Source organism: Plodia interpunctella, chromosome 24, assembly GCF_027563975.2.
Source record: "Plodia interpunctella isolate USDA-ARS_2022_Savannah chromosome 24, ilPloInte3.2, whole genome shotgun sequence".
Classification (NCBI taxonomy): Eukaryota; Metazoa; Arthropoda; class Insecta; order Lepidoptera; family Pyralidae; genus Plodia; species Plodia interpunctella.
Window position 1 is genome coordinate 2,084,193 of NC_071317.1, and position 15,594 is coordinate 2,099,786.

A 15,594-nucleotide genomic window follows, 5' to 3' on the forward strand; every position below is an offset into this window, starting at 1 on the left:
TTTACTATGTTGGTAGTTTTAGGCACGAATAAAACATTGGCAAAAATATATAAACTGAGGGCGCCAGAATCTATCTTCAGCATGTATCTAAATCATCATGCAGAGTGCATACCTATCTTGAGACTATGGGCTATCTTCTGAATGGACCAGACAGGACCATGACAGGAGTCATGCAAGACACACCCGCCATTCTATTTCAAATGAGACTATTGCCCAAACATTAGCTTAAGCAGCATGACCGGGTAATTTATATTTCTTAGTTAACCTTTGTAAGTAATCGTTTCTTTTTCTTCTTCTTCTTATGTACCTATATATTTTATCCCTTGAGGACATTAGTACCACAAGTAGAGGTCTCTGATCACGAATTTGGTTTGCTCTTGTTTATTTTATTCACTAAAAGAACAACGTTCTTATATCTGTGATTATAATGTATACCTACCATAGAATTAGTAGGTACTTACTTATTAAATCCATGGTCGTGTCAAGGTCAAGTGTCCTTTATTGTCTTCTAAAGACAAGAAGATTGCACTTTCTGTAAAAAATAAAACGTCATTTTAAAATATGTTGTGTACGAGAAATTATTTATTGATCAAGCCCAAACCACAATTTTGAATTTACATGTTTATAAAGACCAGGATGATGACTATATATTATTATGACATGATTGTGTTTCCACTTTATGCTTACTACTAAAAGTTCAACCTTACTTCCCACTTTACCCAATACCAAGACAAGTCAGCCTATTCTGGTTCGCAGTAGAAGTAAGCCCCTAGAGTGCCTAAACTGGTTGTCTAAGAAGTGTCTTCGTTGTTGTGCTTGTCTGTGCTGCGTAGCCGTTTGTGCATATATCGGACATTTGTGCGGATGTGAAGAGGCATGTTGCCAAGATCCAGAAAATATTGAACCCGGTATTTTTTTATTTTGCCTATTTATTAACTACATAGGTACATGTTTAATATAACTACGGCAGTTAATACACTAATCTAAAGCTTCATATTTAAAGCAAGCGAGTTGGAAGATAGTTTCTTTTCGAGTCAAATTTGTCTAATAATGTATACCTACCTACTACATCTTTTTTGTGACTTTTTATATGTAGTAATTGGTCCGTTTACAATAGTTTATTTTTATATGGCTTCTGTTATGTGTTTGAATGTGGTTTATGTTATGTTGTTTTTTTTTTCACCATGTTCAGTCCCTAAATTCCTACCCTACATCGACAGATATTAAAGATGTGTGAGTTATGTCCTAACATCATCCTGGAAAACACAACACAAGCTATGTGACGACAAGCTATGTGTATATGACGACCTCGGTGGCGCAGTGGTAAAGTTCTTGCCACTGAACCGAGAGGTCCCGAGTTCGATACCCGGTCGGGTCATGATGGAAAACGATCTTTTTCTGATTGGCCCGGGTCTTGGATGTTTATCTATATATGTATTTGTTATAAAATATAGTACCGTTGAGTTAGCATCCCATAACACAAGTTTCGAACTTACTTTGGGGCTAGCTCAATCTGTGTGGTTTGTCCTAATATATTTATTTATTTATGTATGTGGCGAAAGTTTAAATTTCTATAAAAGTAGGTATAAAATAAACGATATTAAGTCGTCACAATTTATTTTCACTTACAGAAATGCAATTGTAACAAGTGCGTGGAATGGTGATAGTTTTGAGTGCTACATATAAATACGTCCTTGTCCGGGATTGACATAAAGACACTGTATTACAAGCAAGAATTGAGTAGGTATATTATATTCCACATCTCTTATTTTATCATTTGAACCCCATTTTTATTATCATAAATATATTACAAATTATTTGGATATAATTTTTTTTGTCAGCCTCTCGGATTTGTGGTATTTTTTAGATAATTACTTACACATAATTAATGCATAATTCACTGCAATGCATACCAAAATCCATTTCGTTTGCTTTTTTTAAAAGTTTCCGTTAATTTTTCAGGCTTGTCTACACAGCTGCTACGCCTGACATTTATAAAGATGTGTTGCTGTTGTTGCCCTATGTGTATACGATGCTTAAAAATTATTTGTTGTATATATCTATGTGCTTGGTGTTGCGAAATGTTTGGGTGTTGTGAAGGGCTTTGTGATGAATGCGCATCGTTTGGCGAAGACGACTAGATAGTAAATCTAGTTACTTGCTTTCAATATAAGTAAACATGATTCCATCGTGATATTTGTTTATTTTGAGCCCCCTTTTTTCAGTAATGGTTAACATAAACATCGGTCAGGTCCACGATTATATCTCGTTGATCTACGAGTTCGGTCAAGTCGGTAACACTTTAATACTAATATTACATGGATTTTCCACAATCTATGTAGTGTTTTACTCATAAATACTTAGGTACTACATGATTTCTTCGAGTTGGCCGCCACCTCGAGTGATCTACCCATGACCCACCAGAGTAGTGCGGATACCTTGAATAGCTATAAAACTGACATGATAACTTCATATTATTCTGAATAATTAGGTACCAATTACCAACCTTTAAGAAAGTCTTGCATAGGTTATTTTTTTTTTACTTCGAAGGTTTGGCTTTCAAATAAGGTCTGTGAACTGAAGCGGTGCGCTGAGTGGTGTTACGAGGTTAGTGTTACCAGCGGGGAGGAGCGGTGTTTGTGTGTGATAAGCGGGCTCACCACCCGTTCCTCACCGATACATCCCCGTTCTACTTCAACCACCGCACAATATCCTGTCCGCCGAACAATCTCCTGTTCAATCTCTTTACTGTCCATTAAATTGTTTCTATTGAAGAGGATCGGAGTTTTGTCCTTATAATAAATTAAGCAAAATAGCAAAATTTAGACTTAAATGTGGCATGTATTGTTATAGAAAGAATATCGATGTACCTACCACGTGTAGCAGGCCATTGATAACCAACAAAACAGAAAAATTAAAAACTTTAGTTGACAGCAGTTGACACTGACAACAAGTGACAATGACATGACATTATGAATGACAAATTTGCATTGCAGTTTTTAGGTTATAAAAATAAGTTAAAAATATATTAGATTCTCAATAAAAATTTAACAAAATGCCTTTTATGAAAGGAAGGGCACCCGTTCGCCGCACATTGAACTATTTAAACGCTGGAAGGCTTGTTCTGAAGGATAAAATAAAGATTTTCTCCGTTGCATACAATATTCGTGGAGATAACAATAACGGTGCAAAAGATTTCGTTTTCTGGTTTTTACCTCAAATCCAGTACAAAAATCCTAATGTGCAGGTGGCTACGTTAAAGAACTTGACACCGTCGCCTTTCATCAAGTGCTATTTTGAAGATGGGAGGAAAATATTGGTAGATATAGACAATAAATCGAAAGAAGACATTTTGGAGCATTTGATCAACACTGTAGGGAAATCTAAAGAAGTTTTAGCGGCGGAGGCACTTGCAGCAGAGAAGAAGGATAACCCTGCCAATTTCGGTGTTGGTTGTGAGAGGCCATGTATATGTGAAGTGTATGGGCAGGTGCCGTGCCCTGGCGTTGTGCCTTTGCCTACATTTATGAGAGGCAAGCACAAACATTCGGCAAATTAGGTTATTTATTTCTAAGGTATTTTAATTCCCGATTTTTTGGGATTTATAGTTTTGTACATAGACTAAATTTCACAATGCTTCACATTTCAAAATTTTGTTGAAAAAAATGTATATTTGCATTTTTACACCAATTTTATAAACATTCTGGATAAATAAAAATATTTCAGTGTTTCCAACTGTGCCTATATGGAGAAATATATAAAAATAAGTAGAATCCTCAATAATAATTTGAAAAATTTATTACAAAAACAGACAATGTAACAAATAGTGAACTTAGATAGTAATTTGTAAAATATAGTAGAATAAATTCTTAACAAATTGACTTGTTTTCTTGACAGTCATACACTTACCCAAAAGCCCTCTTGAAGGACTAAATGACTAAAGTTACTTTATAATATTTTCATAAAAAAAACAAACTCCTTGCTAACAAATCCCCTGCGCACATTTCCTAGAAATATGTCAGCAAGTTCAGAGAATGGAGGTCATGAAATTTAAAAGTGATGACCTTTTATGGCATAGGCCATTAACGCAGCAGCAATGTAATGCATGTTCTCAAATGCGCAGAAGGTCCGTGCATTGCAGTGGTGGAATAGGCAGTCGTCAACCTCTTTACCACGAGGGCATGTGTGGAAATAGATCCAATTGCAAAGCGTGTTTGTTATTATGTCCTGTAAGTATATATTACTTTCAGCAACTTATCTTTAACTAATTTCACATTACTATTTCATTAAATACAAATTGTACAGAACAGTTGGAGTGCATTTTGTTTCGAAGCCAAGACTCATTTTGGATCACTAAGCCTTGATAGTAAGACTTAAGAACAGGAATAACACACATATACCTTTTAGAGTGTACCAACCATTTTAAATCTGAAAAGAATATTCCGAACTACTTAGTCTTTTACTAAGACCATCATCTATATGGGTTTTCCAGCATAATTTTGAAACTAAAGTTAGCGCAAGAAATTTTGTTTAATCAACTTCATTCAACACATGGCCTTGATATTGTGTTTTACAATTTTCCGTATCATGCGGTCTTTGACTAAAATGCATTATATTGGTTTTGTCAAGATTCATCTTTAAGTTATTACAATCAAGCCTAAAATATATAAAAAGTTATATGCATGTGTTGCTTGTATATAATTTTTATTTTATCTGTGCACTGTGGCACCGCTCCTATGAAAGTGTGTTTCTATGTGCATACAAACACATTCACAGACAGAACGAGTATAAAGTTCGTAGAATTTGATTGACTCAGAGTACCTTTATGTGACTCTGTAAAAACTAGTGTGGTAATAGTTGAGAAACTGCATCTACCACAACAACCTCATACCGCAAATACTCCAGTCTGGCTGCGACCTCGGCGATTGCAAGGACTTTGAAACGTCAGCTGCTAAACTAAACGTCAATTAATATAAGTGACAGATGGCGACGCTAAAGGCTACGAATTATTTTGATTCCAACTTATCCTCACTTGTACTTCCAATCGGAACTCATCGAGTTTTTCCTTCCTCGGCGTAGGCCCTGATATAACGATACACGCGTTCTGTAGAACCTCTTTTATTTCCTTGCATTGCTTTGTTACCGTCGAAGACTTCTCACACATTTCCTCGCTCATTTTCTTCAGCAGGGGCGACACTGGAGTAACCTGAATCAGAACAGGAATATGTTGTTGAGGATTTCTTTCTTGCATACGCTTTCTCATCTGAGCGGTTTCTCAGTTATTTCCGCACCCATGGTGTTTGAATCAAGAAAAGCGAAGCCGCTTTTCTTCCTACTTTTTTTACTCCACTTCGCACGGTCTTCGGAATCCTTAAGGTCTGTTCAAAGGCGAATCTTCACGTCGACGTCACCATTATTTTTATTGGCACAACGCTATTGGATGGAATAACAGTTTAAGTTCACTACTCAGTTATACAGAAAGTATGTGTGTGACTACTTGCCACTTGTCTGGCAATCATGTCAGATGCCTTTAGGTGCCTTAAATACAATTTGCGTGGAGGCCAGAAAAATGCAGCAATAAATGATGATGAAACGAAACAGAACTAACGTTACAACAGCATTTGAATCGTATGTTGGCTCCGAACATGGGACACAGCAGAAGGTACGAATTCAGAACAGGATGCGGAGGCCCGACCCAGGCCAGGTTCACACAACGCATGGTGCCATATTCCTCCTGAGGAGAATAACATGGATTGTTTTTCCTTTCTTTTTGGGCTTACTTGGACTGGAAGAGATCGAGATAAGTCCGTCGTTGCTTTCAAGTTACTCTTTTAATGGCTAGAAGATTTGCCTTCAGAACCCTCAGCTGCGAAATTCGAAGTCCATGTTTAGCTGTAGCTGGTAGAATTGAGATTAAATTTTGTTAGGTTGCTAGCGTAACGAATATGAGAAGAATATCCAGTTTATAGCCTTTTAGCGAGTAGTCATTCTATGTTGCAGCAGGATGGAGGTAACTTGAATGGCATAGACCCACTCACAATAATAGACATGAAGGTGGCCAACGCTTGTATAGAGGCGTGGGTCCTGGACCTCATGCAGAGTACCGGCACTGAGGATTGCTGCGCGAACCGCTGCACGCACATGTGCGTCGTTGTGGCCACGAAGATAGCGTCCGCCATGTACGAGAATACTCTGGAATATTATAAGTGAGTGGGAGCCATATTATAATAGCTCTATAAGTGTACACGAGGTTTTAAGGACTGGCACTACCGCACCGGTCTCACCCGGCAAAATGACGTCCATTGGAAAGGGAGTTAAAGCGTATACTCTGAAGACATACTTTACTTTGGCAAGACGAGACCTGACAGCGAGCGGGCCCACCACTAACGGAACCCAACTTGTTCGCACCCGACTTTTTGCTATGAAACTGTATACTAAGTACCTAAGTACTATCTTCATCATCATATGTATTATACACTTATATCCTGAAAATTTAGGTACCTAGCTTTTAGTTGAAAATTCCATAGGATCCATTTGTCTACGGTCTAAGTAACAATAGCTAGCTGGAACACTCGCTGTGTTTCAAATTATTACATAGTACCTAAGTGAAATTTATTTGTAACTACATCAAACCTAACCTTCCGTTATAGTCATGCTCCCAGACCATATCATCAGTGATGTTCACATCGTAAGCCCCTAGTAGTGTGGCAGCCTTCGACACTGCCATGTTCAACAGCGGCTCGTTGATCTCCTGCAGGATCACGACCTTGGCGTTCGGGAGTATGTCCTGAATTAAAATCATAAGTTTATTAGGAACTTCGGAAATTAGACTTTCACTGTCTTTTTTCACATCTTTCGGGAATATATATTCATGTAATAGCTGCGCCCCGGGACTCCCGTGGGAATACCAGATTATATTCTACCCGTGTACCAAATTTCATAACAATCCGTCCGTAGAAAACACTTACCATCCTCTTGCTGTGCGTGTCCCTCATGGTACACTTCAAGTTCATTGCACTCCTTATTATGTTCATTACCATTTCGGTTGTCCAGTTCTTGAAGCAGATTAAATGACGTGGCTTCTCAGGGCTACAATATTTTATTTATGACGGCTATATAAGTGGGTAAACAATCGGTAATCGCATGTAACAGATGGATAGGTTGATAATTTGTTTAGATATTACACGATCTAAACATATTATCTATATAGGAAACATAGCACGTTAATCTCTTTATATGATGGATTCGGGGCTGTGACGCCGCAAAACCTAGGGTTAGCCCATAAATAAAAACTTTGAAGATTCTCCTGTGTTTTTGCAACCAGCTTTCTTGAGACAATGCTATCAGTTATCAAGGCTGTATCCCTTAATCGCCTCGTACGATATCCACAGTAGGAGGAACGGAACCACACGCCTCCATAGCTCAATGGTACAAACCAACAACATTCCATCGAGCATTGTCTTGTTTGTAACCCTTGTCTGTGTTTTGTTAAGTTTGATCTAGCAAAACAACATTTTGAAAAGTTTTGTAACAGTTTCATGATTATAGTTTTTCGAAAATTATCGACACATTTCACAAATAATTTCGAATAAGTACTACTTAATTTTCGTTGTTGTCAGGAATACTTTGACGATTTTGACAACTTGATTTGATTTCTTCTTCTTCTTCTGTTATGGCTCTATCGTTTGCCAAAACGATGATTTTGCCAATGACGAGGTTGAGAATGACACGGTATGGTACTTAAAAAGGAAATATGGCTTAATTTTCTCAATTTTTCCTTTTTTCTATATATGATTCTTCTCAATAATAGTGCCTAGAAATTATAAATAAACTAGCTTTTACTCGCGGCTTTGCCCGCGTGAATTTTTCTGCGAAAGCGGAATAGACATGATTTTCATATAATATTCACGCTCCCGTTACAGACGTTTGGAGGTTCATTTTTGAAAAAGTAGTAGTCTATGTTTGTACGGGGATCTTTAATTCATCAAATTTCATCAAAAACGGTTCAGCGGTTTAGCCGTGAAAGCGGAACAGACAGACAGACTTTCGCATTTATAATATTAGTACGGATGGACGACACTCAACGGCCACACAAAGCATTAAGGTTGTATGGGTTGTATTGTAACGTTGGTGTGTACGATGGTTGCGAACACATATACCACAACACATCAAGGGAAAACAAGTGATTAGTGTTGGTACATATTATTTGCCCTCGCTTTGAAGCGAACCTGGGACTTCCAGGTGGTAGACCTACTTGGTGACCACTGCGCCTCGGGCATATCTGTGGGGCATATAGTCTTATCGGCGATGTTTCAAATGAAGACTGAACTCAAGATTGAATAATTACAACTATTTACACTGGCCAATAAAAGGAGTATTATATATTCTATGCTAGTAACTTTATTATTGGATTTTTTTATTTAATGGTATGTATGAGATTGTAGGCACCATACTAAAAAAAACATTACAGTAACTAAGTCTACAAAATAAATTTATTTATTAATAATTAAAATATCCGTAGTAATCAAACTTAACATATAAGTACAAAATAAAATAAACATTAATTTACATTAATTTTATCACATAAAATATATACCGGTGTCTATACAGGGCGCCAGTTACAAAGGGGCGCCCTGGTTTGTGAATGTCTTTATTAGGTATCATACCAAATCACTTTTATTTAGTACGAATACCAGTATTCGTATATACATATATAATACATAAAATCTCAACAACTTCTATCCATTTCACTATTGTCTTTGTCCTTTTCACTATTTTCTACATCACTTTTGTTACCCAAAATAGCCTGGATTTCTGCAAACGACCGGCCTTTAGTTTCGGGTATAAAAATGGCGGTAAACATAATAACTAAAATACAGATGATGCTGAACAACCAATAGGTCATAGTTGGGCCAATGCTTGATGTCAAAGAAGGAATAGACTTGCTGACCCCGAATCCAGTGAGGGTAGCAACTAATATAGCTAAAGACGCCCCTATAGCTCGTGTCCGTCCTTCGAATATCTCTGATATTAATATCCACATTATCGACGCTATGCCTGGAATATAAAGTTATTTTATTAGGAATGACGACATTCGAAAATATTTAGATGAATGAAAATTGCAAGTAATTCAGGGTCAATAATGGATCATTGAAAATGGTATTTCTTAAGATCTACTCTAGCCAAAATTGGATCTAAGTACCTACTATGAAAACAACTTCTTACTATTAGATCCTTTTATTGATCTGGCCAGATAATAGATCTAGTGAAATGATCTACTTCCATGCATGTATCGCAATTATACTACAGATGTCAGAATACAGAAACTACAGAGAAGAAAGAGCAAACATGTGAAAATATACTATGTAAATACCACACTGCGAAAATTTATATTTAACTAATGAATCTAATTATGAGAGAGAGGGAATGCACAAACCTGAGCTGTGGCAAAACACTATCAGTATGATTGAGGCTAGCGGTAGGTAATTCATAAATCCGATGATCTGCTCCTGCTCCTCTGTCACCTTGAAGAATGCTCCTAGGCAAATCTGGAAACAAATATTTTTAATACCTAATATAATAAATGAGAAATACTAATTAACAAATTACGTTGGTATCTAATAATTAAAATGAAAACGCTTAAACGCTCAGTACAAAGTGTAAATATTCTTAACAATATTCGACATTCACAAGCTGACTATCTATTATATGGTGTGTTGTGAGGGTCAACCAAGTACTATATGCGCCTCCGAAGCTCAACCATACAAACCGACAAAAATCATGTAATACTGAAGCAAGACGGTGCACAGCCATTATGTGGAATAGAATAATACTGACGACGACTTTCTGGGACTTAAGTGGTTTGCTATTAACTTAGAATTCTCTTACACACACTAGCTGATAAATCATAAAGTAGAGTTCAGGTTTGCTCACGTTGTTTTCTTTAACCGGAAGCAAATTGGTCTATTAAAACTAAAATACACCTCAACTGCTTCATTTACGAACGAACATAAAAATAGCTTTACAAAATAAATAGGTACTTACAAATCCTATAACCATCCCAGACACAGTGCTAATCAAAATGAATTTCCTTCCAAATCTATCAGTGACTAACGTGGTACACAGACTAGCAAACATTTGTATTCCCCCAATAATGACTGATGATATTTCCGGTCTAACACTGGTATTTGTTGTTTCTAGAATCGTCTGTAAATATTGGAACACAGCAGTATAACCATTAGCTTGGGAACTGAAGCCTAAGAATACACAAATAGCAGCTCCTTTTAGGAATAATTTATTTCGAAGTAACTCCGGGATCGTTACTTTCCCCACTTCGTTGGAAGAAGCTATTTGATATTCCTTTATTTCATCGTTGGCTTTAATATCTGAGCCGCGAAGCTTTAGTAGTAATTTTCGTGCGTCATCCGTTTTACCTGCGAAAGTGGAATATGTGTAATTATCTTTAGGGATATGTAGAATAGGGAAAAAATATTTTTTTTTTTGTAATAGTACTTACTAAGTGCTTCACTGAAGCAGTGGTGTCTGTCGAATCCTACTCATGTATGCTACATGAATTTGAATACCAATCTGACACATGTATGTAGGCCATTTGGTTCCGGTGATTAAACCTTTTATGATGTGCAAAGGACGACATAGGTCAGAGTATTGTATTGTACAATTGGTGTTGATGTATACTCAAAAGCGAGGTGGTGTTTGGTCGAGGTATTTTATAGAAGAATATTCATATTTTAACAATAAATAGTGAAATTTGAGACTTACATACCTTTGGAATACAAAAAGTAAGGACTGTCAGGCAATAACAGTAACAGTACGCTGGAGGCAACAGTTATAGCAAGAAAGATGATGTTTAGGGTCGTGTATGATACAAACGGACCAATACCCAAAGATAAACATATGCCGAAAGAACAATATATCTGGAGAAAGCCGCCGAGAGATCCGCGGACCTCTTTCTGAAAATAAAAAACAAATTTATTTCGTTATTGTGTTTATTATTCCATAGCTGAGAATGCATTTTAATAAATCTTACATTTTGGAGATGATTTTAAAACCGCCTAATGTGAACTCTCCTTGGGAATGCTATTATTGCCTATCACCTGCTAAGGTCACAGATATAAAAACATTACATTGAAGGCGAAGGCTATAGTATGGCTATAGTGTACCCGTTGTTGCCATCTCAGAAGCACAAAAGTTACTGTAATTTCACCATAAGTTGAGTTATAAATAAGGGGCGCCCCGTAGAAATTTAACCCAGGGCTTTTGTACTGTTAAGCTCGGCACCGATGCATTGTTTATATCTAGATCATTTATGACAGGATCATGGAATTAGTAGGTACTATAAAACTATTAATTGACTGTGACAGTAGGATCTGTCGATCATCGCTCTCATCTGAGTCCTCTCTCAACCCGAGATCCACTGAAACTGAAACTGAAGTGAACTGAGACTGAAACAAAACCTTATAGAATTTTAAGACTCGGCTGTGATTTTACGACCAGCCTCACGTCCACCCTCTTTGGAAATGCTATTCTTTTTTATCTTTTTACGACATCCCGGGAGCATATGGAGCGGTCCAATTCTATGGCAAGAAACACATAATGATTAAATGGATTTACGCCTAGTATTTCTTCATACTTTTCCCAAAACGATTTTGGGAATTAGTTTGGAAAATACTGGTAGTAAACAGATTTATACTATAGATAGGATATGGGGCGGTCTTATTAGGGCTGGGAACACAGAACATTATCAGGAAACACATACATAAGTAACTCACACTAGCTATTTCCGACGCGTAGATGGACACCGTAGTAAAGGCCACAGAATCGAGGATACCAGACAGGAATCGTGCCACGAGTAGAAGCCATAACTCCTTAGCGTACAGGTACAGTAAGACCATTACGATTCGTGGCACACATGACAGGATAAAACAGTACCGCCTACCGATCGTGTCCAGTAGGTGTCCAGTGAATAAATTGGCTGGAAACAGGTAGACATACAAAAATATTACAAGCACTACAATAATATGTTATTACAAGTACTAAGTTTTTAGTTTTCTCATACGAATTTGCTTATCAGCTGCTCGGACGTAGGTAAGTAGTATGGAAAGTTAAAATTTGTGTTCTTCTTTCACTGTAAACAGATACTTATTTGTTTCGTAAATTATACACCTAAAACTTCTTCAGAAATCGCAATATCTACTTATTGATGAAACCGTACAAAAATCCATTAATTTGAGATTGTCGCGTACATAAGAAATAGTTTCTAAAAATGACCAACTAAACCTGTCCAATATCCGGGGCGAAAAAGTAAGATCTTATTTTATGAAGTCAATCTATCAATCAATTAATTTAAGAACTTTGTTCTTGTCGGTGGAGCATTTTCCATCTAATACGGTCCTCTAAAACATTTAAACATGTCACAAGAAACATAATCTACTATTCCATATACTCACCGAGTACTCCTGAAAGGAAAGGCATTGCCACAACCCACGAACCTTCCTCTTCGGTGATGGGCCTGGAGAGCGCAGAGTCTGAGCCGTCTCTGAGCTTGACCAGCATCGGCGATGGCCAGCCCAGACCCACTCCCACTATTAATGTGTTGAGATTTGCTAGAAAAAAGTAGAATCGTTGGATTAAGAGGCCCTTTTGAGAACCGAAAGGTCCAGGTTTGAATCCTACCGTGCCACAAAAACCGCATTAATGCAGAATCCAGTGAATCTAGGATCGGCTCCCAACGACGCATGTCTACGCATGTTACCGGTTGCTACCGGTAACATGCGTAGACAGTCAGTAAGGAAAGAGTCCCCTCGTTGGGAGCTGTGACACAAAATCTAATTCACAATTCACAACAGTTAAAGCGTTGTTAATAACTATTAACAACGCTTTAAACCAACAAATAAATATATTACGTAGACAAATTACACAGATTGAGCTAGCCCCAAAGTAAGTTCCGAGACTTGTGTTATGGGATACTAACTCAACGATACTATATTTTATAACATATACATATATGTATGTAGATAAACATCCAAGACCCGGGCCAATCAGAAAAAGATCATTTTCCATCATGACTTCCCGGGACCTCTCGGTTCAGAGGCCAGCACTTTACCACTGCGCCACCGAGGTCGTCGAGGCTTTAGCTGCACCTAGTAAAATAGATAACTACGTATACTTAAGGTCTTAATTGTAGGATTATTTCCTGAATAAACTTTATATAAACTTACCTATTGTTAGTTAAATAAGTTAAATAAAGCCTGAACCAGGCAGATTAAACAGTAAATACACACATAATCCAAACACATATAGATAATGTTAATATAATCTAGCTTTAATTAACAGAGTTAGTGTGTTAGTTATGTGTACAGTCAGATTTGTTGACTTTCGACATCAGGTCAAAAATCATACTCCAATGTCATTTTGCTTAAACTCCTTCCTTCACAGTCGTAAGTATTCCTCATGGCTATGTACAGAAATGATACACGACAGATTACACCTAGTAAGTATGAAGTTTACAGGTACCAAGGACCATCACCTTTTACGGAACGATTCCAATGAAACTCAAGTTCAATTTAGGAACTTAAAATGCAACGGATTCATTCTAAGATCGCAAAGTGAATCGCGTTAGATGATGGTAAGCCCATTATAGGTAGTTATTTTAAAATTAAGTAGGTACCTATGTAAAAATATATTAAAGACCATCAAAATAAAATCATACGATCGATAAGTCACAAGTTTTTACACAATTATTGCGCAAAATGTTTTTTATTAATGTCGTTAATACTTAGGTATTACCGTCACCAATTCACTACTAAACATAATGACCATTATAATATTTACCCTCTGTTTTTTCTAACCGAATCCTAACATGTAAACAATCTTCTCGGTGCTTGTTCAATTTTGTTAACAATTAATATATATAAATAAAATATTTGTTCAAATTTGTATGTTTTAAAGTAACATTAATCATGTGCGTGTTGTCTGAGGGCCCACTTCTTGAAATCGTATGAAAATATATCTTAAGTGCCTATTTTTTCTTACTAAATACTTTAAAAGGATACATATTGTGTACCGTTGTATTTAGCTAAATAAATAAATAAAAATATAATATAATATCTATAAGGACTGAGGTCCTGACTTAAAACATCGTAACTCGCTTACTTATTTGGCTTTCACAAAATCTAATTACAACTATCACAATTATTATTGAGTGTTCACTAAATCCCAAGCATATTTTCACAGAATTTCAAGAAGTGGGCCCTCAGACCACACGCACACACATTACAGAAAGTAATATCCTAAAAAGAAAGTCTATTTTCATTAATGTTGGTGTAAAATTATAAAAAGACCGTAGAATATTAGTAGTATATATGTAGATTCCAATAGGAGGACTTAATGTTAAAAGCATTATTGTTATCTAACAACCTTTGGGCCAATCTTTTACCTACCAATCAGTACAACTGCATATTGCCGTAAGATGGCACTTCCAAATATGTTGATGAACATTTTTAAGTCAAGTCAAAATCACAGTTTTTAACACACAAAATTAATTTTACCTAATATTTTTAAAGACTAATCTAATATTTAAATAAGTATTACTATGTAATAATTTCCCTTCAAACAACAAATTTAAAATCATTTACCACATTAGGTATTTCACAAAATTATGGGAGGTATATATAAATTTTTGTTAAGTATACATAACTATTATGTTGAAACACGTATACTGTCTTGCTTGACCACACATTGCAAACTGAATGGTATAATATCCGAAGGCGGAGAAATATGTGTCAAGTAATAGGTTTTGTATCACGAAATCACGTGTACAAGTTGACATGTACTTTGGCCATTCACAATTCCACCGTCTACATTACGGTTTGTAAAGTTATATCACGACTGTTCATTTAATAAAACAAGCAATGTATTTGCTGGCATGCAATTTTGTGTACTAACGAAAATTTGCTAAAGTCCATCTTCCCTTCTATTGTTTGGTTTGGAGACGCAATCTTCAAGGACGGACATTGGACACTGATTTATAAAATACTAGATTTTGCCCGCGGCTTCGCCCGCGTAACTTTGGGAACAGTTATTTTTCTGGGATGAAAGGTACCCCATGTCCTTCTTCATTATTTAAACTACATGTAGGTATAATATGCAAAATTTCAAGAAGATTGGTTGAGTAGATAGAGCGTGAAGTGGTAACAAACATATCTTATAATATTAGTTAAGACTAGCTGCGCCCCGGAGCTTGCTCCCGTGGGAATTTCGGGATAAAAGTACCCTATGTGTTATTCCACCTACCTATACCTAGTACAGTACAGCGTCAAAATCTATTTTTATGTTGGGCTTGACATATTTTTTAGAAGTAGTCAAATGCACTTCAAGTTAACCTGCACGGATCTCTGTGCGGTAGCAATAGCGGCGAATTTGCAATAATTTTAGTTAGCTTGATGTGTTGTGGATGACTGTACGTAGATAAGTACGTAGATAACAGCACATCATGAACCTGCATGAACTTCTATGGCGCGATAATAGCGGCGAGTTTGCAATTAATTTGTGAGGGTTGACGTGCAGTTGACTGTA

The 15,594-nt window shown here is 36.6% G+C and overlaps 3 protein-coding genes and 1 long non-coding RNA gene across 6 annotated transcripts; 2 read left to right on the plus strand and 2 right to left on the minus strand.

Annotated features, from left to right (window-relative positions):
* Positions 1-448: 448 nt before the first annotated feature.
* On the plus strand, positions 449-2,192 carry LOC128680452 (uncharacterized). Its single transcript, XR_008405859.1, has 3 exons — positions 449-908; positions 1,632-1,740; positions 1,963-2,192. It is a non-coding gene; the product is annotated as an uncharacterized LOC128680452 (long non-coding RNA).
* Positions 2,193-2,965: 773 nt separating this feature from the next.
* mRpS25 (mitochondrial ribosomal protein S25) lies at positions 2,966-3,878 on the plus strand. The gene has a single exon (XM_053763798.2). The coding sequence runs from the start codon at positions 3,056-3,058 to the stop codon at positions 3,557-3,559; it is 504 nt and encodes a 167-aa protein (XP_053619773.1). The 5' UTR covers positions 2,966-3,055; the 3' UTR covers positions 3,560-3,878.
* On the minus strand, positions 3,783-7,625 carry LOC128680566 (ornithine transcarbamylase, mitochondrial-like). Its single transcript, XM_053763797.1, has 7 exons — positions 7,437-7,625; positions 6,969-7,089; positions 6,639-6,787; positions 6,039-6,192; positions 5,609-5,734; positions 5,033-5,206; positions 3,783-4,227 (listed from the first exon to the last, which is right to left on the minus strand). The coding sequence occupies exons 1-7, from the start codon at positions 7,538-7,540 to the stop codon at positions 4,051-4,053; spliced, it is 1,005 nt and encodes a 334-aa protein (XP_053619772.1). The 5' UTR covers positions 7,541-7,625; the 3' UTR covers positions 3,783-4,050.
* An 849-nt stretch (positions 7,626-8,474) lies between these two features.
* LOC128680570 (facilitated trehalose transporter Tret1-like) lies at positions 8,475-14,773 on the minus strand. 3 transcript variants are annotated; one of them, XM_053763803.1, is made up of 7 exons: positions 14,460-14,773; positions 12,468-12,623; positions 11,790-11,992; positions 10,784-10,970; positions 10,045-10,433; positions 9,437-9,548; positions 8,475-9,057 (listed from the first exon to the last, which is right to left on the minus strand). In XM_053763803.1, exons 1-7 carry the CDS (start codon positions 14,515-14,517, stop codon positions 8,729-8,731), a joined length of 1,434 nt encoding a protein of 477 aa, XP_053619778.1. In that variant the 5' UTR covers positions 14,518-14,773; the 3' UTR covers positions 8,475-8,728. The 3 variants fall into 3 exon arrangements, with proteins under 3 accessions (XP_053619778.1, XP_053619780.1, XP_053619779.1); XM_053763805.2 differs by lacking the exon at positions 14,460-14,773 and adding an exon at positions 13,852-13,986; XM_053763804.1 differs by lacking the exon at positions 14,460-14,773 and adding an exon at positions 12,992-13,129.
* Between the last annotated feature and the right edge of the window lie 821 nt (positions 14,774-15,594).